At 46.6% G+C, this 25600-nt stretch overlaps 1 protein-coding gene across 2 annotated transcripts in view; it reads right to left on the reverse strand.

Annotated features, from left to right (window-relative positions):
• Positions 1 to 25600, reverse strand: part of ARHGEF9 (Cdc42 guanine nucleotide exchange factor 9) — a 372437-nt gene that overhangs the window by 232596 nt on the left and 114241 nt on the right. Inside the window, exon 1 of one of the 2 annotated variants that reach the window (XM_029607692.1) lies at positions 19338 to 19662. The exons of the other annotated variant lie outside the window; for it this stretch is intronic. Within the exon in view, the coding sequence (XP_029463552.1) occupies positions 19338 to 19346 (9 nt within the window). The 5' untranslated portion in view covers positions 19347 to 19662. Of the gene's footprint in view, positions 1 to 19337; positions 19663 to 25600 lie in introns of those variants that run through there. 2 annotated transcript variants of the gene reach the window in all.

The raw sequence follows: 25600 nt of genomic DNA on the forward strand, positions 1-25600 counted from the left end.
CTGCTGGAGATTCTGCTAACTCCAGGTCCAGGGCTGCGGTAACTATGTGCTTCAAAATGTATTTGTTACATGCTTAAACACCAGAACTTTCCTGTTTCTTTGCATTCCAAGGAATCTTTATTATTTTGTCCTAATATATTTGAAATAAAATGTGTGCACCTTTAAAGAAAAAAAAATTCTTCCCTGATCCCATTCAGCTGTTCCCCATGCAGAATACATATCAATGGGAAGTCTGCTGGAGCAGTTTGATTCACTTTATTATGGGAATGGCGAAGGAGAAGCAGCTTTATAAAACAAAAAAATGTAAACAAAAAACTGAAGAGGAACAATAACGTTCTCTGTAATTTTGCTAGTCTTAGCTGCCCAATTAAATTATCTAATAATATATTTTGCTAGTACTGCTGCTTTAAAAGAGCAAAAAAGACAGCCTCTTAATAATGACCCCGGACACAAAATACAAGCACCCTTCTTGAATTAGCAGGGAGAGCTACAACTGCCCTTATCGCTCAAATACCTGCAGTCCGGATCTTGCAAGACTGGCGAAATGCACTAGGGAATGTTCGCTAGGAGCTGAGACTCTTACTGCTAATACAGAAAAAGAAAATTCTGCCTCTAGCAACGCGTGGAAAGGGCGGCAGATCCCAAACACCTGAGCAATTATGTTGTTCTCCGATGCAGCCTTTCAATTCAGAAATGAGCAAGGCTTAAGCGGCGGCTACTGTCGTACTGGAGAGGAGGAGCAAGGAGGCAGGATCACTGCCAAAATCATTCCTCCAACTTGGAACGAGAGAAATGTGACAGGAGAGGAGGGGGCGGCGCGGAGCATCACATCAGAGCGAATGGTAAAGGTTAACGGGCACAGGCCTTCTCCCCACACGAGCAATAACCCTCAGAACATCACCCCAGCATCTGGTGATAGGGAGAACGCGGTTTTAGGAGATGGCGTAAAGAAACCATCATGCAGATCTCCTGCAAAAGCTCCCCAATCCCACAGCTCAATCCTGGTAATCCTGAGCTCTTCTGACCCCCCCCCCCCCCAATCTCGTTTCCGGGAATTGGGGGCCTTACAGCAGCACATGCACGCCCTGCCGCCACTGTGCCATGACCCCGGGATACTGAAGGCACATCACAAATGTATTAAGCTGGTCAGTACAAAGGCAATGCCTATAGCCTGACCTTTCCTTCTACGTTTATAACAAAAGCACACCCTCTGCGTTAGTCCGTTAGCAAAACATTAAGGCAGAGCGTTCCAGGAACAGACACACCGTGCCTGCCAGATTCATCGGGATCTTGACGGGGAACAGGCCCCACTCACAAGCTCTGGAACCTTTTCCCTCAACTCATCAGCCGTAAGAAGGAGAAATGACTACTCGTCTGATCATTTCCTCTCCCTCAGAGAAGGGTAAGTCAAGCCCAATGAGATGGAGCAAAAACTGACGTCATGGCCATTTAGTCCCGGCCCCCGACATCAGCCCACCAGTGTTCCCTGGAAAAGCCAAACTGTGGACAAACTGATTATACTTGAACACTATTATCAACAGGCAAACATTCATGTTTCTCAACTAACGGGAACACAAAGTCAAAGAAAGGAACACATCTAGCAAACTAAGGACTAAAGAAGTCACCTACCAGTTGACAATGAAGAGCCAGGAAGCATTCTCTGCATAGATGGCCATAAGAAAGGCTAACCACAAATTCAAACACTGGCAGCTGAGGGCGGATCTGAGATTGACCTACCCCTCACTAAAGGAAAGAAAATTATCGGGCAACTAGTAATTTCTCCTTCCTTAGCGCGTTCGGCTAGGTCAGTGCCAATGAGTGGGATGTACCAAAGCTAATCTCACAAAGGGTGGGAGGCTGCCAGCAGTCCAGACAATACCACCCGTGAAAAGGCAGCTTCCTCCTTAGCCCTAACATCCAAGCTTGGAGAAGGAGAGCAAAGACAACCATGTCGCCACTCAGATAATTTCAACAGGCGACAACAAACGAAGTTTTGCCCACGACATCGCCTGAACCCACGTGAAATGCGGTCCTATCTGAATCACAGGCCGATACAGTACAGTGCGCTCCGGCGGAGCACACTGTTAACCCGCATTTGGACACGCGTTTTCGACGCGCTAGCTTTACCCCTTATTCATTAAGGGGTAATAGCGCGTCGAAAACGCGCATCCAACCCCCCCGAGACTAATAGCGCCCGCAACATGCAAATGCATGTTGTTGGCCCTATTAGTTATTCCCGCGCGATACAGAAAGTAAAATGTGCAGCCAAGCCGCACATTTTACTTTCAGAAATTAGGGCCTACCCAAGAACGAAGTAAACATCAAGAGTGAAGTAAACATGTGTGGCTAACAGCCTGCCATGTGCAGTGGCCACCGGAATTAAAATACAGATTTACATGGGCAAATTTTAGCCCCGTCCTGGAAGGTCCCCAACTCTGCCCCTTTTTTGCTTTTGTTTACACGCACGCACACACACACACACATGTAATTTGTGGCTTTTAAAATACGTGTTGTTCACGCGCAGCCCGTATATTCGCATATATGGGTCTTTTAACGCCAGCATCACTTTTAAAATTCACCCCAAACGGAGCACACAACCCACAGTGTCTTAGCGAATTACAGGATAGGGACAGCGAGCTTCCAGTTCCTGCCAGACATAAACTTAGGCATAAAATGCCTCATTCAAAAATAATGTAAAAGCATGCTCCTTACAAAGGTGCACAGCAATGAAAGCATGTAGGAAAACATCTCTAGATAGCCTACTTCTAGAGTGGCTATGTTAACATGCCATTTTAAAATTAAACACTTACTGGGGGTTGGGACAGCATGGAGCTGTGTTTGGAATACTATTAAACTCCCAGCAATATTACTTCACTGTATTCTTGAAATGGCTTTTCTTTGTTGCTACAGTGGCATTTTTACATTAATATGATGCATTATTAAGGGTCTTTTACTCACGGTATTTTAGGCAAGTATCCCGCAAAGTCTAAAGTATAGGTTAAGCAAGACCTACCAACCCCAATGCACCAGTAAGGGGGGGCCCAGGTTTGTATTAACGAAGAAGAACTTGATGCTCAGAATTTCCTTTGCACTGCAGGTTCTGCTCACACCACATTGGCGGGAAGAGAGGAGGAAAAGGGGGCCCCCGCCAGAAACCTCCTGCCCCCATGTCCGTACTGCAGTTAGCTCCAGTAATTAGCAGCATGACATTTCTTAAGAGCCATTTAGAAATCATAAGATATACAAAGAATAAATAAATTTGACGGCAGAACTAAACCGAAGCGGGAGCTGCTTTACTCATGTCAGGTAAAAGAAAAATCAACTCTGAAGGAATTTAGGAATGGAAATCCCACCCCCTATCTTATCCTCTTGCACGCCTGATCCAAACTCTCATGCTGCCAACCCCCTTGATTCGACGAAGTGAGTCTCGAGATATTCATGACAGAAAAAAAAGAAATTAAGGGGAACATGACAACATTGTGTTAACTAAGTATGTAGGCCATAGTACATGGATTTTTATTTGTGTAAAGCCTATCGCTTCATTTGTTAATACTTATCACTTGAAAATCATTCCCTAGAATAGGGGTGGATGTGCTTTGAGACATGCCAGTAGAGGGAGAAGGAGAGAGCCAGATATAACGGCAGGCTACAAGATTTAGTTGAGAGAGGAGGGACCGCAGTTTCTTACAAGAGAGAAATGATATGAAGGCATTTCAAGACCCCCGTAACTCTGAGGGGAGACAAAATTTCACACATAGCTTTAGCTGCTCTGGGTAACTGAAAGAGTGAAAGCCAGAGAGACCCTTCGGCTGATGGGATCTCTACGATACCCTTCTCTGGAAAAAGAGATCTAGGAGCGTCTCGTAGTAATGCAGTTCTGGGAGGGATGAGAAGATCCCAGAATGATCTATGGATGGCCAGGTGTTAGTCAGCCTCTTGACTTAACGGAGTTGGAGTTGAATGGAAATTGTTCAGTATTAACGAAGACTATTGTATAACAACCTGGACTCGGAAGAGGAGTCAGGGACTGGGGCAGGCATTGCCCATGGTCCATCAGGCAATTTTGCACAACATAGAGCTGACGAGTTCCTCCATCGAAGAGCACGTTTCACTAACTATAAATAGACACATTTTTTTTCTTCCATAAGACTTTTTCTGATCATCATTTTAAGTACAAAGAACTGTTTTGGAAACAATCAACCTGAGCTGCTGAACTATATGAACAAATTAGAGGGAGAAATTACTACTTACTTGATGATTTCCTTTCCTCTAATGAAGGCAGGCCAATCCCCACAAGTGGTTATGCAACTCTACCAGCAGATGGAGATGGAGTAAAAGCTGATGTTACGGACATATAGCCATGCCCCAATATTAACCGCTAATATTCTTTGGAAAAGCCAAACTGTGGATAAACTGATTACACTTCAACATGATTATTAATAATCAACCACTCATGCTTCCAACCAGTAGGGAACACTAAGCTCATACAAAACAATGAACATTCATTAAACTGAGGGGCTGGATAAGACATTTACCAATCCTCCAACAAATAGCAGGAATACCATTCTGCATCATCCGCACCTAAAGGGCGAACCAAAGGCAAAAATCGGCAGCCGAGGGAAGGTCAGGAATTGGTCTGCATTTATTAGAGGAAAGGAATTTCTCCTTTCTCTGCTCTCAGGCAGACCAATCCCCACAAGTGGGATATACCAAAGCTACATCCAAACAGGGTGAGAGACTGCCCGCAGTCCAGTCAATACTGCCCATGTGAAGGCGGAATCCTCCTGAGCCCGAACATCCAAGCAGCAATGCTTGGAAAAGGTGTGTAAGGATGATCATTTTGCTGCTCGTCAAATCTCGACAGGAGACAATCAAATCTCCACCCACGATACCGCCTCAGCCCTTGTGGATTGTGGACTAACCTGCTTTAGCAAAGGAATCTTGCCATCCACATTGGTGGCCATGATGACTTCCTTAACCCAATGGGCTATGGTTGCCCACGTCAATGGTTCACCCTGTTTACCTCAACCTTGGAGCACAGTTGATCAGATTTCCGGACAGATTTAGTAACTTCCAAGTACCGCTTCAGATGCCGCTAGATGTCCAAGGTACATAAAAGACAATAATCACTCTCATCTCTATCTCTATCCAATGTGGACAGGGAAATAGACTGATTCAAATGAAACTCTGAAACAGCTTTCGGCAAAAAGGAAGGTACAGTCCAAAACTGCACCGCCCCCAGAGTCACAGGCAGAAAAGGCTCATGGAAAGAAAGAACCTGCAGTTTGGAAACCTGACATGGGGAACAGACTGCCACAAGAAAGAATGTCTTCAAGGTAAACAGCTGCAAGGAGAGGCCATGTAGTGGCCAAAAAGTATGACCTGCCAAGAAATTCAAGAGCAGATTAAGGTCCCAAAGAGGCACCGGTAGCCACAAGGGAGGACGAAGATGCTTAACACCCTTTAAGAACCGGGACACATATGGATGGGAAGACAAATGCTCACTAATGATTCTCCCCCTATAACCTTCAAGGTGTTAAAGGGCCAAGTCTTTTTGCAATCCTTCCTGTAAAAATTCCAAAATTAATGGAATTTCCACTTTGAGGCTGAGAACCACGCTCCTCACACTAGGCCTTGAAAATTCTCCAGAGACAGAGAAAACTTTCTGGTCCGAAACAAAGTGGAAATCACTGCAGCAGAATAACCACACTTCAACAACCGAGCCCTCTCAAGGGCCAAACCATAGGACCAAATCAACCTGGATCATCGTGTAGAACAGGTCCCTGCTGCAACAGATCCTTCCGAAATGGCAGTGTGAGGGGACTGTCCACAAGCAGTCTCTGCAGATTGGCAACCCACGGCCTCTGTGGCCAATCCAGAGCCACTAAAAGTACGTTTTTGACCTGATTTGCAATCTTCCGAACGATCCTGACTATCAGAGGCCATGGCGGGAAAGCATATAACACCCTTCCCCACAGCCACACCTGAACGAGAGCATCGATGCCAAGTGCTTTCTTATCCCTTCTGCCGGAAGTCTCCAGCAAATCTAGATACAGGCGACCCCAGTGCTCCACTATGAGCTGAAAAGCTTCGTCCATTAACTCACAATCTCCTAAGTCCAAGCTCTTCCTGCTGAGAAAGTCGGCCCTTACATTGTCCTTTGCAGCAATGTGGGAGGTGGCTATATCTAGCAGATGTTGCTCTGCACACACCATGAGCGTATCTATCTCCTCCAACACCTGTTGGCTTCTGGTGCTGTCCTGATGATTGATGTAGGCCACTGTCGACGCATTGCTCAACATTGTCCTGACTACTCGAGCCTCTAGACACTCAGCAAACTGCAAGCATGCCAGCCATACTGCCAGAGCTTCCAATCGATTGATGCCCCCCACTGCTGTTCCACGGCATTCCAGCGACTTTGCACCAGTAACTCCTGACAGCGAGACCCCCAATCCAGAAGGATCTGGTGTCTCCAAGGAAACTCCCTTCCTGAAATGATCCACCTGCAACCACCACTGCAAGTGGACGCTCACCTCCAATGGAAAGTGAAGTCTTACCGCGTAGTCCTTTGACTGCAGATTCCACAGGGAAAGCAACATGCATTGGAGAGGACGCATATGCACCCTCGCCCAGGGGACAACCTCCAATGTTGCCGCCATCAAACCCAGGACCTGTAGATAAGACCACACTATCAGGCGAATAGTCGTTCTCAGGGTTTGAACATAAGAAATTGCCATACTGGGTCAGACCAAGTCCATTAAGCCCGGCATCCTGTTTCCAACAGTGGCCAATCCAGGTTACAAGTGCCTGGCAAGTACCCAAACACTAAGCAGATCCTATGCTATTGATGCCAGTAAAAGCAGTGGCTATTCCCTAAGTCAACTTGTTTAATAGCAGTTAATGGACTTCTCCTCCAAGAACTCATCCAAACCTTTTTTAAACCCAGCTACACTAACCACATCCTCTGGCAACAAATTCCAGAGCTTAATTGTGCGTTGAGCGAAATAATTTCCTCTGATTAGATTTAAAAGTGCTATTTGCTAACTTCATGGAGTGCCCCCTAGTCTTCCTATTATCTGAAAGAGTAAATAACGGATCTACATTTACCCGTTCTAGACCTCTCATGATCTTAAAGACCTCTAACATATCCCCCCTCTGCCGACTCTTCTCCAAGCCGAACAGCCCTAACCCTCATTAGCCTTTCCTCATAGGGGAGCTGTTCCATCCCCTTTATCATTTTGGTTGCCCTTCTCCATTACAACTATATCTTTTTTGAGATGTGGCAACCAGAATTGTTCACAGTATTCAAGGTGCGGTCTCACCATGGAGCGATACAGAGGCGTTATGACATTTTCCGTTGGGGAGATACCAGTTCCGGAGATGGTTTTCAGCGGTGATGAGTTAAACGAACTGAACGAAATCACTGTGAACCTGGAAGATGTAGTAGGCATGATTGACAAACTAAAGAGTAGCAAGTCACCTGGACCAGATGGTATGCATCCTAGGGTACTGAAGGAACTCAAAAATGAAATTTCTGATCTATTTGTTAAAATTTGTAACCTATCATTAAAATCATCCATTGTACCTGAAGACTGGAGGGTGGCCAATGTAACCCCAATATTTAAAAAAGGCTCCAGAGGCGATCCGGGTTACTATAGACCAGTGAGCCTGACTTCAGTGCCGGGAAAAATAGTGGAAACTATTCTCAAGATCAAAATCATAGAGCATATAGAAAGACATGATTTAATGGAACACAGTCAACATGGATTTACCCAAGGGAAGTCTTGCCTAACAAATCTGCTTCATTTTTTTGAAGGGGTTAATAAATATGTGGATAAAGGTAAACCGGTAGATGTAGTGTATTTGGATTTTCAGAAGCCGTTTGACAAAGTCCCTCATGAGAGGCTTCTACGAAAACTAAAAAGTCATAGGATAGGAGGTGATGTCCTTTCTTGGATTACAAACTGGCTAAAAGACAGGAAACAGAGAGTAGGATTAAATGGTCAATTTTCTCAGTGGAAAAGGGTAAACAGTGGAGTGCCTCAAGGATCTGTACTTGGACCGGTGCTTTTCAATATATATATATATATGATCTGGAAAGGAATACGACGAGTGAGGTTATCAAATTTGCAGATGATACAAAATTATTCAGAGTAGTTAAATCACAAGCAGACTGTGATACATTACAGGAGGACCTTGCAAGACTGGAAGATTGGGCATCCAAATGGCAGATGAAATTTAATGTGGGCAAGTGCAAGGTGCTACATATAGGGAAAAATAACCCTTGCTGTAGTTACACGATGTTAGGTTCCATATTAGGAGCTACCACCCAGGAAAAGGATCTAGGCATCATAGTGGATAATAGTTTAAAATCGTTGGCTCATTGTGCTGCAGCAGTCAAAAAAGCAAACAGAATGTTAGGAATTATTAGGAAGGGAATGGTTAATAAAACGGAAAATGTCATAATGCCTCTGTATCACTCCATGGTGAGACCACACCTTGAATACTGTGTACAATTCTGGTCGCTGCATCTCAAAAAAGATATAATTGCGATGGAGAAGATACAGAGAAGGGCAACCAAAATGATAAAGGGGATGGAACAACTTCCCTATGAGGAAAGGCTGAAGAGGTTAGGGCTGTTCAGCTTGGAGAAGAGACGAATGAGGGGGGATATGATAGAGGTCTTGAACGAGTAGATGTAATTCGGTTATTTACACCTTCGAATAATAGAAGGACTAGGGGGCATTCCATGAAGTTAGCAGCACATTTAAGACTAATCGGAGAAAATTCTTTTTCACTCAACGAACAATAAAGCTCTGGAATTTGTTGCCAGAGGATGTGATTAATGCAATTAGTGTAGCTGGATTCAAAAAAAGGTTTGGATAAGTTCTTGGAGGAGTTTACCTAGGGAATAGCAACTGCTATTAATTGCATCAGTAGCATGGGATCTTCTTAGTATTTGAATAATTGCCAGGTTCTTGTGGCCTGGTTTGGCCTCTGTTGGAAACAGGATGCTGGGCTTGATGTTCTTATTCACCATTCTCTTTCTAATAATTACTAACATTCTGTTTGCTTTTTTGACTGCCTCAGCAATCAATTTCTAAATGCGACTCTCTGGCAGAAACACTCTGCCCTGCTTTGTATTGAAATGAATGCTGAGAAATTCCAGCATCTGAGATGGCTGTATGCTGCTCCTTGCCAAGTTCACCATCCAGCCTAGACCTTGCAGTAAGGAGACCACCCTGAAAGAAGCCAGGTGGCTTTCTTCCATGCTCAATCAACCAATCATCCAGATATGAGTGAACCAGGATGCTGCTTTTGCGCAAGGCTGACCTTGGAGAAGGACCTGGGCGCAATGGTCAGCCCAAAGGGCAGGGCCTGAAATTGACAATGAGGTCCCAGAATGGCAAATCGCAGAAACAGTTGATGTTCCTGGCAAATGGAAATATGCAGATATGCTTCCGTCAGAACCAGAAACGTGAGATGGTCCCCTAATTGTACCGCCATTATTACAATGTGTGGAGTCTCCATTCAGAAATGAGTCATCCTCAAATGTCATTTGACTCCTTTGAGATCCAGGATGGGTTAAAAAGACCCCCTCCTTCTTGGGTATGAAAAAATAGATGGAATAGAAGCCCATAGTTTCTTGCAATCCGACAACAAGTCCAATAGCCTTCTTAAGGTAGTCTATACTGCCATCGTCTTCTGAGGGGAGTTGCATGTAGAAATCATAAAGGTATCCGGAGGAATGCAAAGGAATTCAAGAGCATAGTTGTCCCTTATCACTTCCAGGACCCATTGATCTGACATGATCTAGACCCTCCTCTGATCAAAGTGAGATAGGCGTCTGCCTATCTCCTGCACCAGCAGGTGAGTCCGCAAAGCTTCATTGAGAAGAACGAGCGGCTCAGCTCGGGGGGGGGGGGGGGGGGCCCACATCCTTCCAAGGCCTTCTGGGGCGAAAAGACCGAGACCTACCGAAGATACAAGATCTTTGAGTAGACGTCCACCTGTAAGGACAAAAATCGCCTGTAATCTCAAGAGTGGCCACTTACCCAAAAAGGACATGAAGCCGGTCTTTTACCTCCCACCAAATGAGGGACCTGGACTCCCCCCCCCCCCCAATCTATTTGCCATCTTCTCCAACTCACTGCCCTTAAAGGGCAATCACACAGCTGACGCCTAGCCACTATCACGGAAGCAACCCCTCTGGCGGTAGTGCGAACAAGATCACAGCCCGAATCAGCTAAGGGGGCAGCTCCAGGCTCCATCAATACTCTGCTATCCAAACCCACTCCCTCAGACTCCTGAGAGAGGCACAGACTAGCTTGCACCACCAGGGAACAAGAAGCAATTTGCAAATTCATCAGCATGGCCTCAAAAGCTTGTTTAAGGAGAGCTTCAATCCTTCTATCCTGAGCATCCTTTAGAGCTGCCCCTCCTTCCATCAGAATGGTGGTTCACTTAGTAACAGAACACACCAGCGCATCAACCTTTGGGAAACGTAATTACTCTCTTGATTTCAGATCCAAGAAGTTACAAACCCGCCAAGGCGCATTCCCCTTTAAAGCTTGACTCTGGCGCATTCCATTCAAGGTCAATCAACTCTTGAATCATATCCAAGAGGGGATAGAAACCTGATGCTTTGTATAGGGTGACCAATATAGGGTCCTCCTTCTGCGCATTTGTAGAGTCATCCCAGCCACCCCAAGCGCCTTCAGAGTCTGGGGTAACAGACCTGGCAACTCGCCTCTGTGAAAGAAATGGACCAGAATTCTATGTGGCTATAAGTACAGGAAATTTTCCCTTCCTTAAGAGGGGAAGAAACCCAAATCATCGTCAGTGTCATCTTGATCCACATCCCCCCCGAACATCATCAGGGGCTGCGGCACCGCGGTGTTTGCACACAGTGGAAGACACGCGGGGACCCCGGGGTACGTGATCCTGATTTAGGAGGCATTACCATCTCTGAAGAGCGCCCCTGCAGAAAAGTCTGTAGACTCTGGAAAAATTCCAGCCAGGGAAAGGAGGACGGGTCCATACCAGGCCCTATAGATCCGCACCTGACATCCTCTGAGTGAGTATATCCTGAAGACCTCTCTACCATTGGATCAGCCGAAGAAGGGGACTCCCTCTTTGTGTCGCCTACAGTCCCCCTCCCCTCTGACTGAGGGGATGAACCAATTTCCGGAAAAAATCAGTAGAAGGCAAATCACCTCGAGGATCCAGGCAGCGCTGATACAGACTCGCAGAAATCCCTGGCTGTATCGCCCTTATATGGCAGGCAGCATAAATCGCTAAGCGCTTGACACCGGCGCCATCTCTGCAACGTGCAGAATACACACTCAGTCACGCGCACGCTAGCAGGCTGCAGACGTACACGCACAAGCGGAGGCCGTGGCCTTATGCGCACAAATAGGTGCACACGTGTGCGCCGTCATCATACCGCCGCAAGAAGGCGCACACAAACGCGCGCAAAACACGCCACCGTTGCGGCCTACCACGTAACCAGAGATACCAAGCCTGGGAGCAGGGTCTAGCCGAAGGCTGCTCACCCTGCCGAGCCTGCACCGTCCCCGCACCTCACTAAACTCCCCAGAGATGTGCGCGGGAAGCCGCCAAACACTAACGACGAGGAAGGAAGACCCGGTAAGAACGAGATAAGGAAAAGAAAACCTCTCTAATCTTTCTTCGACGTCATCTTTTTTTTTTTTTTAACCTGAGTTCAGCCCTGACTGGCTGAAATCAGGAATGGGTCTCCGGCTATTGGGGGTGGGGTGGGGAGGGTGAAAGCCTTCACCACTGAGCCTCTCTCGGCCTGCAACCACTTTTTCTTTTTTTTTCATGTCCATGCCTGAAAAAGGCTCCCGGACTCAAGGCACTCAAGTGAGGGAGGGACCCATCACCTCAGAAGGCAAGCAGTGCTATTCAACTTCTCGTTTTCTTCTGAAATCCTCCAATTATTACCATTTTTTTTTCCAGGCAATCCCCAGTAGGAAAATGCACATCCACCATCTGCTGGAGACGGAGAATACTGGCGGGCTGATGTCAGAGCAGGGCTATATGTCCGTGATGTCAGCTTTTACTCTGTCTCCAGTAGAAATGCATAACCCACTTGTGGGGGACTGGCCTGCCCGAGTGCAGAGGAAGTGTGCTTTAGCAGCTCCTTGCCTGTCAGATCTTAAACTATAAGCTTCCACCCTATGGAGAAAGACCCGATAGCCCCTCTCATGCCCAACAGAGAGCCCTGGCTATATTGGAATTAGGAAAATCAGATTAAAGGATGCATTTACTCCAAAATTATCCGAGGAAGGGATTGGGCTGAAAAGCTCGTATACATAATTATTGTTGGGCAATTCTTATGTTGAGCCAATAAAACAAAAGAACACATTGTTCATCAATCTGAGTGTAAATACTCTGGAACAGACTGCCACTGGATAGAAGTAATGCATCTGATATTTAAAAATATTCCCTGCTAATATCATCTTGTAAAACGTAACACATTATTCAATGTGTTATCTGGTTACTCTTCACCTCCCTATTTAATGACTGAAGCTTTCTGCCGGTCCTGCTTTAATGCCTACCCAGATATATTTTCATACTCACAGCCCTGGTTTGCAAAAAAAAAAAACAAAACAAAACCCTGGAGACAAGTATAAGCCCCGGAATGTGCAATGAAAGCAGCAAGCCTAAATGATAAATCCCTCTCTGTCCGTGGTGCCAAGAGAGGCTGCTGCCCTCTCTTCCCCACATAGCTCTGCCCTGCTAAGGCTCCCCCCCCCCCGGCCCCGGTGGGCGCTTCACGAGGCACGGCGCCCGCCCTTTCTTCCCTGCCGCCCAGCACAGCTAGAAAGCGCCTCAGCGCCAGATGCACAAAGTGAGCCGTGGCGTGCGGTCGCCATGGCGACACGCTTCCTAAAGATGGGGGGTGGGGGAGAGAGAGAGACGGCCATCGCCCGGTTTCAGCTATGCAGCCAGCTGCCGGCCTCTTACGGTCTTCTCCCTAGCCCCGCGCCAGCAGAACCGCGAGGCAGCTGTCAGGGCCCGCGCATTCGCTGCACGGGAGGAGCACCTGCTCCCCGGGGAGGGATTGCCCGAGCCTCCCTCCGCGCCAAGACTCATCCAGTCCTGCTTTTCTCCCGGGAATGAGAACGTTAATTAAAAAGAACCAGAACCGGCTCAGCCCTCGCAGGAAACGAAACCGCGCCGGTTGGGAAGGCCACGTGCCGAAGGTGCCCACGCACGGGGCTGTGAGGCGAGCAGAGCGAGGCAAGACAAATCCTAATGCAGCGACGCTCCTTGACAGAATGAGAAACACTTGACAGCAGCACGCAGGGGGGGGGGGGGGGGTCAAATAATCCAGCACAATCCAAATAATCCAGTCCGCCTGTGGTGGCAGAGGCAGAGGGGGGGGGGGGGGGGGCCCGAGGGAGCGCGGGCCCAGCTTCCGTACGGGGGGGGGGGGGGGGAGAGGCGCCCCCTCCTGCACCTGCCCCACTGTCAGGCCCGGCCGCGGACTTTCTCCAAGAGAACAGGGGGAGGGGGAAGAGCCGCAGGGGGGCAGCCTAGGGGGGCAGGCGCTGGCCCATAGGGAGAGGAGCGCAGGCCAGGAGAGGGCCAGTGGGCTGCAGAGCCCGCCGCCGGCCTCCCTGAATGAAAATGGGCCGGCGGGATGGGTGCAGAGCAGAGAGCCCCCCCCCCCCATGCCTATCCTTCAGGCTGGAAAAGTTCCCGATGGTGAAAAGAAAATCATTGCCGGGGGTTACAGCACCGCACCCGGGTTTTCGAGAAGACTCCCAACCCCTCTACCACCAATATTTGATTTTTTTTTTTGCAAAGGTTTCTACAACAGTGCCAGGCTGAGGCCGCTCTTCTTCCACCCCTGTAGGGGGGGACGACAGTGGCAGGAAGGTGAGAGGCATCCCACAATCTCGCAGGCCTCTCTGAATTACACCTAGAGAAATCCCATCGTTATTTATGTATTTATTTATTTGGAAGTTTTAAATACCGAGATTCCTATAAAGAATATGGATCACACCGGTTTACAATGGAACAGAACTTTCGCTAGGAGGCGATACATTAAACAATGAACATTAGCAATAGAAACATTCAGAAAAAACATTTGGAAACCTGGAACCATAACAAACCGAGAACAAAAACAAAAATAAAATATGTTAGCCAGTTCCCAGCTTATGCCTGTCCTTTAATAATTACAAACACAAAACACAGCTGACTTGCTGGGGCCATCGCTGTAAAAATCAAAATATTTTTATATATTTCAAGTTCACAACCGACAGGACTGGACGGTGTTCTTGATCCACGAATCATGAACCCTATACAGTGCGACCTGGTAAAGCGCAGTACAGACTTCCCTTCAAACTTCTACCAATTCACTTCAGTAAAATCAGCTGTTTCCGAAGTATTTGTGTGTTTAACCCATGGGTAATTATTAGGAATTATGGAATTTATCATAAAAATTGGATTCGAAATCATTCCTCCATTTAACAAAGGCCAGGGCACAGCTTTCAACCCACCTCATCCTTATTCAGGAAGAAAAAAAAAAGCCACACCTACCCTTACAGACCCCTGGGGCAGACAGTCTCAGTCTCTCTGAGGCGCCAGTCCATTGCAACCTTTAGAAGAACAATTACTTATTTATTTATTTAAGGGTTTTTATATACCGCAGTACGTAAAGAAATACATCACCGCGGTTTACATTTAACCATAACTTAGCAACAGGCTTTACATTGACATTATTAATAGGTATTAAATAAACTAAATTCCATATAACAGTTTTGACGGAAAACAGGCTGAACAGACTGTGGACCATCCAATAAAGTATAACATACAATTAAAATATTGATGTAACTATTAAACCTTAACAAACCAACACAAAAACTAAATAGTATCTAAAACAATACCGGTTCTGAGTGTGGATACAATTTCTATATTCTATATACTTTTTATAAATGTATTTATTTATTTATTTAAATGATTTATATACCGGAGGTTCCTGTATAATATACATATCACCCCGGTTCACAAGGAACAGTAACTGTCCCTACATTTAGCGGTTTACATAGAACAGAATAAGAATAAAACAGGAGTTTTATTCTTTATATAAATAAAGTATATATTCTATATACTTTTTATGCAGAGCTATTTTTATCCATATGTATATTTTTCTTCTTTAGCGTGCTGTCCTGTAACTCTCACTTACCGGGCCTACTGAATAATGACGTTCTCACTAAATATGCCCACAGCCAGGGTAGAATAAAGCAAGTCCTGATGAATGCTGCTATGTAAAAAATGAATCTACATCTTTTTTATGTCATTTTTCCTGCCATGTTAAAAAAAAAAAAGAAGCTAGAAACGTGCAGGAGTACATTTTGACAAGGCCGGATTTGGTACCGACGACACTGAAATCCTGCTGAGATACTACCCCTGAGTTTTCTGGTGAAGCGCAACTATCGTCAGTCACCAGGCCCCAGCCTCCCAGATTCTTGACTCTCCCAAAGTCCAATGTGCGGCACAGGAAGCCCTAGCTCCAATCAAAAGAGAATCCCACCAATTAAACTCGGCCTGGGTCTGCTGTGTTCCTCAGTGCTTCCACTGATAAAGCAGACAATTTCTAATATGGAGGGAGGGGGGCTAGTGCAAAATTGGTATTTGTCCCATAAGACACTCTACGCCTCTACGCTGCCTCCACCCACTTTCCCCAGGCTATGCCTGCCAGCTCCACAAAGGGCATTCAGACCTCTGCTGGAGTAATTTCCGTAAGCTTACTGGAGAGCAGATTTTCCAATACGTGATACACAGGAATGGGAAACTTTAAAAGGAAATAAAGAGGTTGTGAATGCAGATTCCACCAGGCAGACACGAAATTCAGCCCCAGGAGCATGGCAAGCCCATTGAATTAAAAAAGAAAAAAAACCCAACTGATGGGACCCTGGAAGGTGGGCACAATTCCCAAACATCTGTCAGCATCCAAAATGCACAAGAATCTAAACCCTACCGACGAGTGGTGAATGTACTTGTCTGAGTATCTGAAAATGCGTTCCTGGATCAAAATGTCACCCCTGCTGGGTGAGGAGGAAGAGGGGTCAAGCACGGGAGGCGGTGGAATCTCAGGCACTGGAGATTTTTTAAGGGTAAATTAGGTGAACATCTGTACAGATGAGGGCATGGATCAGACAACCTCTTCAGGTCTATTATTCTAGAATAGCCAAAAAAAAAAAAAGATTTTTTTGCAGAACAAATTCATCAAAATATATATCATTTGGAATAGAAGAATTATTTGCCTGTCCCCTTGGCACACAGGCTCCCCAAGGGAGCCTAAAATCCTGGAGACTGCAGGAATATAGGAAGGACGGGTAATAAATGCCTTAAAATAAATTTAAAAAATGGAAAATACCCAGGGCACTGTTCTTGAAAACCTCAGTAAAATACAGGAACCCCCTGAGCTAGGTGTAACACATCATACAGTAGTGCAAACACGTTTAAATCCCTTCTGTTTAGGACTCCATAAGTTGCTTGCCCTGCCAGTGAAAGCCAGGTTTCAAACTCAATAACTTATGGTGCCCAGCCATTAATAGGGTGACTCACTCTCTCTAGAAGTTTGTTTTTTTTCTTCATCTCCCTCCTCCACAGGAATTTGTTGGTTAGAAATGGGCTTTAAGGAAAGCTTCACTGTATCAAAGGATTCCCTTGTAAAAGAGATCACTGCAGCTTATTAACTGATTCACTATTACCAGTTCACAACAGAAGGAAATGGTGGGGATCACTACACGGCAAGCAGCACCTTCATTAGGATACAGCATCATTCCAATATACACACACGAGTTCCAGGAGTGCAATTCAGCCTCCTGGCGTTCGCCAAGTGCAACATTTCTTTGGAAAAATCACCACTCTGTAAAGTTTTGCTTAACGACCATAAGCATGTAATGTTTTTAACAGCACTCTGTTCCCAGCCATCAGTTTCAGGATCGCTAGCTACACACCAGAAAAGGTGCACGGCTGAGACGAAACCGAAATAGATGGAGCACATTCCGCGTGCATGTGTAATGCACGTGCATTTTTTTAAATCCAGCAAAACCGCCTGTTATTTACAGCGACCTGCTGGCCGACGTTTCATTAAAATTATTGCATTAAACAAAATACAGAGCAACAGATATGGTGTCTAAAGTGTCCTGAACCAAGAGAGTCTGCAAATCTCTGAGCTGCGTCAATAGCCAAATACCTGGAGAGGTTCTGTCTGCAGTAAAAAAAAAAAACAGATATGGAGGTGAGCACGCCTCTGAATTTCAGAGAAAAAAGAAGAGGCCATAGCAGAGATCTCCCTGTTGCCTGTGCGAGGCTGCTCGCCCTCCTGATTGTAATCACTCCGCTTCTGTACAGTGCAAACAGCTCAGGAGGTGGGGGGGGGGGGGGGGGTTTAATCACCGATGTCATTAGATAATGGCTTTATTATGATTTGAAGAGGGAGACAGAAAGAATGCAATCCGAGCCGTCTCTGCCTGCCCCCCCCCCCCTTTCATCGACCAATAAGAGAAGCTTTTAACCTGCCCACGTCAGCTGCCAATTACGGAGCAGCCGCATATAATAAGCCGGCCCGAGCCCCCTTCCACGCACGCGACGGTCCCAGCTCCTTAACAACCTCATCGTGACCTGCGGCTGACATCTCGGCACTTTCTAGCTGCAACCTAGGACTTGTCAGAGCAAAATAAAAGCACAGCAAAACGAGAAAACGACTACGGCTAAGTGAGGGATGGGGCAAAGAGGAACACAGTGCCGGGCCAGGACGGCCCCATGTGGCGGGCAGGCTCTCCAGGTTTAGCCGGCTAGGTCTGGGGTTTAGCCGGCTAAAGTCTGCCCAGTGCCCTGAAGAGCCAGCCAGGCACGCACACAGAGAGAGAGCCATTTCAAACTTCACCACACACACACACACAAAAAAAAAACAAACCCAATCCACTGTTGCTAGGGAAAAGAAACTGGAGGAGCCCCCCCACGCTCAGAGACCAGAAACAGCACCGCGGCCCCTACAGTCTCCCACGCTCCCAGAAGCAGAACCGTTTCCTCCTGCAAAGGGAAAGGAGACGTGAACTGTGCCGTACAAGAAAGCCCCGGCACCGGCAGCCGAGCGTCCGCGCGAGAATCGGCGGAAAGAGGAATCCTCGGCCGGGGGCGTGCACGTTTGGATCAGGCCGGTCGTCTTTAATTTGGCACTTAATTTTCAGGAAAATCGATGTCAACAAAGTGAAGCCAGGGGAAAAGCTAGAACTAGCCAAGGCTGCCAGCCCCCCCCCCTCCCCGCAGCGTAGGAAAAGATTCCCCTTAAGCAAATTTCTCCTGCCAAAAAAAAATCTGGGGAGCAGGTTAGGAAAGCATGCCATTAGCAAACACTCTTCTGCCATGCATAGTGTATACACATCGAGTTTAAAGGTATATACAAGGATAGCTACATTTCATCCCAACAGCAATAGATCAATACTGATAAGCGATATGTGTGTGTGTGCGTGTGTGTGTATGACACACACACACAAGATTATCAACACCGATTTTAATAGTTACAGTGCAGACTGATATTCACATACATACATGAGCATGACATATGTCATTAGTAGTGCATATGATATACACACACACATACATATTCCACACACACTGATGGCGAGAGCGCTAGATTGATTGGATTAGTGGATATTAATATACGTGCACGAACATTAATCCGCAAACTTCTGCAATACAAGACAAGAGAAGGCACTGGCTTACATGTTGGCCGGATAATATTGTGCCAGTAAGGCTGCCAGGGTGCCCAGGGCTTCTGTGGGGCTGATGCCAAGTTGAGCATTCAAGTCACAGCTGTCAAAAGGTAAATTTCTCCGCTATCACGGCAAAACATTATTTTTAATTCTGACAAATCCTTTGCTAGCCTTTCCCTTTCCCTTTCATTTCTTTCTTTTAATAGGCAAGATGGAATCTCCTTCTGCATGTTAAAGAAAACAGCAACCTTTATCAGCATTTAACCACCAGCACCCACGCTCCTTCTCCATGCATGCTAGGCAGCTTTAATTACTTGCTAGAAATTTCTAGATATATCTCTCTTCCCCCTACCTTCCAAACCCTTTTTTATATATATATTGAAAAGACACGGGCAGGCATACACATCTGTAAAACATGCAGGGCTTGTAGTTTTTCCATAGGTTTGCTTTTGGGGGGGGGGGGAGATTTGCCATCGTCCAATATCTAATGGCAGGCGACAAACAGCGAGACTTACAGGCGCACTTATACGAGACAAAAAGACAGAAATTGCAAAGATTTAGGGAAGGAGAATATACCACCGTCATACAGATCACAGCGAGGCCATGCCGGAGCCCACTCCGCGACTCCCTCGCTCGCTCGCCCTCGGCTCTCGTCGAACTGCTACTGGCAGCCCCCCACCGAGCAGGAAGCGAAATCCATTCAACGGGTGCCCAGGAAGAACATCAGGATCACGTTGACGAGCAAGAGCACCACGATCACGGCAAAAACCACCACCGTTTGCACATCCAAGGTCATGGTGCAGTGCAGGACGCTGTAGTGCTCGAGGTGCGGGGCTGGCAGAGTTTGAGTCGTCAACCTTTGCTCTGTAAGACTGTCCATGCATCCACCATGGCAGAATAATAAAAAAAAAAAACAAAAAAAAACACCACACAAAAAACCAAAATGGGGGGAGGGGGGAGGGGATCGGGGATAAGGGGAGGGGGGGGGGGCGACTGCTCCCGGCTGCCGGTGCTCCTGGAGCCCGCTCTCAGTGCGCTGGCGCCCAGCGATGGCTCTCACATGCCCCCGAGCTCCGCGCGCGCAAGGGCAGCGCCGGCTGCTCGCTCGCTCGCTCTCTCAGGGGGAGCTCTCCGCCAGCCTGGCAGGCTGCTTCTGCTGCTGCCGCTGCTGCTGCTGCATGCTTTTCCCAGCGAGAGGCGGAGGGGGGGGGGGAGGGGAGGAGGAGGCGGTGGCAGCAGCGGCAGCAGCAGCCCTGGCGAGTCCCTGCGCATACTAAGCAGCTCCCCCCAGGCCAGGCAGCAAAGGGACTCTGCTGTCAATCAGCAGGCTGGGGATTAGTCCCTTCCAGGCATCAGGTGGCAAGCAGGTTTTTTTTTTTTGGTTTTAACAAACCAATAGCCATTTTTTATTTTATTTATTTAGTGATTTTATATGCCGACATACACTGTGAGTATCACATCGTGTTTACACTGAAACAAGAACTTAGCTTAAAAATGCTTTACGTATAACTCTTCATATAGGCGGGTAACATGAACTGAATGTAAACGAACTGAATGAAACGAATTGAATGCAATTGCAGCAAACACGAGCAAAACTTAGAATGGGGGAACAAGAGCTTATTTTACAACGTTTTAAACTATTTTACATAGAGCTCTTTGTAAAAGCGAATCATTAGAAGGACTAAGGGGGCAGAGAGAGGAATCACAGGAATTATGAGAGAGTGGGGTGGGCAAGAGAGGAGTGAGATGCCTGAATGGGATTCAGTCTGGTATGGTATATGCTTGTTTAAATAGCCAGGGTCTTTAGCTTCTGCTGAAATTTATTTGATCAGAGTTCCTGGCGTAGACTAACTGGCATAGAGTTCCACCGCGCAGGCCCGGCTATGGACAGTGATCGAGCTTTGGTGGGTGCAAGGTTGTGTAGAATTTGGGGAGAGGGTGTGCGTAAGGTCGCCAGGTATTGATTTCTGGTGGGTCTCGAGGAGGTGTGGAATGTTAATGTTCCTTTCAGCCAATTCGTGTCGGGGTTATGAAGGGCTTTGTGGATGATGGGGAGGTTTTTGTATCGGATACGGGGGGTCCTATGGGGAGCCAGTGTAGATCCTGGAGGACGGGTGATGTGTGGTCATTTCTACGGGCGTTGGTGAGGGTGCGAGCGGTAGCGTTCTGAAGGATTTGGAGTGGGGCGGATGGTGTTTTTGGGGAGACCTAGGAGGAGGGAGTTGCAATAGTCGATTTTCGAGAAAATAGTTGCCTGCACTACTGTACGAAAATCGGAGAGATGAAGGAGGGGTTTTAGTTTTTTTCAAGGTGTGTAGTTTGAAAAAGCACTCTTTAAGTGAAATTCACATGATTGTCTAGGGTGACTGCAAGGTCTCTAAAATGCTGGGTGAATGAGATTGACGCTGGCGGCGTGGGGAAGTGGGCGACGAGTGTTATCTTGTGGTGTGATGAGTGTAAGCTCTCTTTTGGCATTTTTTCCCTACGGTTGCCTTTTTTTTTTTTTTAACGGGAGAGTGGGATGGAGAGCGGGCGGAAAAGATGGGAGGCGAGGGGAGTGAAGACTCGACGGCTTTGCATCTTGCTCTTAGGAGCATCAGATTGTAGCTGCTTTGGAAATGTACTGACTGCTATTTATGTGTCCAACAACAATACTTAGACCTTCATCCAAAGAATCTCCTCTCTCTGTTTACTTCTTTCAATGCACATCAATGAAAGATTAAGACCGACTTGACACACCTCCATACTAAGGGGCCGATGCAATACAGTGCGCTCAGCTGAGCGCGGTCTTTAACCCGCTGTCAGATGTGGGTTAAACAGGCGCTAATCCACCCCCGAATGCAATAGGGGTAATTAGCGCCTATTTAATGCGTGTCCGATGCGGAGTGAATGAGTTAGCGCTCATCACATGCAAATACATGCGAATGAGGCTATTACTCATTCACTCCAAATGCAAAAAAAAAAAATAAATGTGCGTCTCAGACGCACATTTATCGCTCAGCTATTAATAGCTGAGCTGAGCTATTAATAAAAACGATTAATTAAAAACGATTAATTAAAAACGAAAAAGAAGCACAAAAACCCAAGTTTTGATGTTCAAAAACACAGACTTTGATGAAATGGGGAAGTACCTGGAGGAAGAACTAAAAGGCTGGGAAAACGAGAGAGATGTGGATCAACAGTGGACCAATCTAAAAGGAGCAATCACCAAGGCAACTAATCTATATGTTAGAAAAGTAAAGAAAAGCAAAAGAAAAATGAAACCTATCTGGTTCTCAAAGGAGGTGGCTGACAAAATAAAGGCTAAAAGAACAGCATTCAAGAAATATAAAAGATCCCAAAAGGAGGAACACAAAGAAGAATATCTGGTAGAACTGAGGGAGACGAAGAAATTAATCAAGATGGCAAAAAGTCAAGCGGAAGAGAGGATTGCCAAAGAGGTAAAGAGTGGTAACAAAACATTTTTCAGATATATCAGTGAAAAGAGAAAAGTTCAAAATGGTATAGTGAAATTGAAAGGTGGAAAGGATCAATGCGTGGAGAGAGACGAAGAAATGGCAGAAATATTAAATGAATACTTCAGTTCTGTGTTCACTAAAGAGGACCCTGGAGAAGGACTGACACTAGTTAACAAGAAACTGGAGGGGAATGGAGTAGATGTAACTCCATTTACAGTAGAAAATGTATGGGAAGAGCTGGTGAAACTGAAAGTGGACAAAGCCATGGGGCCTGATGAAGTTCATCCCAGAATACTGAGGGAGCTCAGAGATGTGCTGGCAGGTCCGCTGTGTGACCTATTCAATAGATCCCTAGAAACGGGAGTGGTGCCGAATGATTGGAGGAGAGCGGTGGTGGTCCCGCTTCACAAGAGTGGGAACAGAGAAGAGGCTGGTAACTACAGACCGGTTAGCCTCACTTCGGTGGTGGGAAAAGTAATGGAGTCACTGTTGAAAGAGAGAATAGTGAACTATCTACAGTCGGGAGAATTGCTGGACCAGAGGCAGCATGGATTCACCATTGGAAGATCCTGTCAGACAAATCTGATTGACTTTTTTGACTGGGTAACCAAGGAATTGGATCGAGGAAGAGCACTCGATGTCATCTACTTGGATTTCAGCAAAGCTTTTGACACTGTCCCGCACAGGAGACTGGTGAATAAAATGAGAAGCTTAGGAGTGAGTGCCGAGGTGGTGGCCTGGATTGCAAACTGGTTGACGGACAGAAGACAATGTGTGATGGTAAATGGAACTCTCTCTGAAGAGAGAGCGGTTTTAAGCGGTGTACCGCAGGGATCGGTGTTGGGACCGGTCCTTTTCAATATCTTTGTGAGCGACATTGCGGAAGGGATAGAAGGTAAAGTATGTCTTTTTGCGGATGACACTAAGATCTGCAACAGAGTGGACACGCCGGAAGGAGTGGAGAGAATGAGACGGGATTTAAGGAAGATGGAAGAGTGGTCGAAGACATGGCAGCTGACATTCAATGCCAAGAAGTGCAAAGTCATGCATATGGGGAGTGGAAATCCGAATGAACTGTATTCGATGGGGGGAGAAAGGCTGATGTGCACGGAGCAGGAGAGAGACCTTGGGGTGATGGTGTCTAATGATCTGAAGTCGGCGAAACAATGTGACAAGGCGATAGCTAAAGCCAGAAGAATGCTGGGCTGCATAGAGAGAGGAATATCGAGTAAGAAAAGGGAAGTGATTATCCCCTTGTACAGGTCCTTGGTGAGACCTCACCTGGAGTATTGTGTTCAGTTCTGGAGACCGTATCTCCGAAGAGACAGAGACAAGATGGAGGCGGTCCAGAGAAGGGTGACCAAAAAGGTGGAAGGTCTTCATCAAATGACTTATGAGGAGAGATTGAAGAATCTAAATATGTACACCCTGGAGGAAAGGAGGAGCAGAGGTGATATGATACAGACTTTCAGATACTTGAAAGGTTTTAATGATCCAATGACAACGACAAACCTTTTCCATAGGAAAAAAATCAGCAGAACCAGGGGTCACGATTTGAAGCTCCAGGGAGGAAGATTCAGAACCAATGTCAGGAAGTATTTCTTCACGGAGAGGGTGGTGGATGCCTGGAATGCCCTTCCGAAGGAAGTGGTGAAGACCAGAACTGTGAAGGACTTCAAAGGGGCGTGGGATAAACACTGTGGATCCATAAAATCAAGAGGCCGTCAATAAAGAGTGGGTGGCTCGCCAGAATGACGGCTACTGCCTGGAGATAATACCCTTATTCATTAAACATACACATGGTTACTGTGACTCCAACATCACTCTAAGCTACAACAGCAAGAGGAAATGTGGAAAAAAGGATTCGCACTCACAAAGTGGGGAGTAGCTGGCTTGTTACGGCGGTTACTACCCCAAACCAAATAAGCCTGATACTTCACTTTCAATACATATCCAGCATAGCTCTCTGCTTCAACGGCAGGGGAGAAGAAAAACTGATACTTCACGCATAGCTCTCTGCTTCAACGGCAGGGGAGAAGAAAAACTGATACTTCACGCATATCCAGCATAGCTCTCTGCTTCAACGGCAGGGGAGAAGAAAAAAGGATTCGCACTCACAAAGCGGGGAGTAGCTGGCTTGTTACAGCGGTTACTACCCCAAACCAAATAAGCCTGATACTTCACTTTCAATGCATATCCTGCTTCAACCGCAGGGGAGAAGAAAAACTGATACTTCACGCATATCCAGCATAGCTCTCTACTTCAACGGCAGGGGAGAAGAAAAACTGATACTACACGATTATCCAGCATAGCTCCCTGCTTCAACGGCAGGGGAGAAGAAAAACAACCAATAAGGGCTGAATAACACAGTCTGGGTAAAACAAATAAACATGGGTGTAGCTTGCTTATTGCGGCGGTTACTACCCCTACTACCCCTAACTAATCAAGCTTGATATTTCACTTGGTTGCAGCTCCATCACTGCTCTCTACATTAATGGTGGGGGTGGAAGGGAAATAGAACCAAAGAGCTAAGAGAAACAGATAAGTATGAGAAAAAAATGTGAAGCTTGCTGGGCAGACTGGATGGGCCGTTTGGTCTTCTTCTGCCGTCATTTCTATGTTTCTATGTTTCTAATAGCTGAGCGCACTGAAAAAAAAGTACAGAAAAGCAGAAAAAACTGCTTTTCTGTACCTTTTTTTAAAAGTTAAAAAAAAAAAAAATCTCTGCCGGCCGGCTGCGGTAATGAAAACCGCCGCCGATAAACTCGGCATCGATTTTCATAACCGCGGGGTCGACCCCCTAAATTTGCGTACTGCACGGCGCCCCCTTGTGGGCGCCGTGCGTGCCTTAAAGCGGGCGCTGAAAAGTCAGCACCCGCTTTCCGCTAATAATATTGCATCGCCCCCCCCCCCTCTGAGCTTTCAAGTGCTGACCCTGCATGGGCGCAAATGGAAAATATTGGCTTCCACGGAGTCGGCTAAAACTATAGTGTCCCTGAAGTAGGGCAGCGAAGATGTCAGCCTCTAGGGTAGGGAATTTCCACTGTACTCGCCTTGAGCTCCGATTTGCAAAGGCGAGTAATCACAACCAAATCCAAATTGTAGGGGTTACCAGATAACTGCCACATCATAATGAACAACCGGAGCCCAGCCCTTATTTAGTACTAATCCACTTCGGATTTCACCAGGACGACTAGGCCCAGTCCAGATGGGTAACGGAAAAAAAACCAGGACGGGTTCGGTCTATCCCCTGCTGACTTAGAACCATCTAGAACTTGACAGCAATAGCAGAGTTAACCATTTCGTCCCTGAACGATCAAAGTTTTTTTTTTGCCGTCCGCCATTGGCTGACAGCTGGAAAGGAAATGTCATGGAAGGCAG

The sequence above is a fragment of the Rhinatrema bivittatum genome, chromosome 6 (assembly GCF_901001135.1).
Source record: "Rhinatrema bivittatum chromosome 6, aRhiBiv1.1, whole genome shotgun sequence".
In the NCBI taxonomy this organism is placed as follows: domain Eukaryota; kingdom Metazoa; phylum Chordata; class Amphibia; order Gymnophiona; family Rhinatrematidae; genus Rhinatrema; species Rhinatrema bivittatum.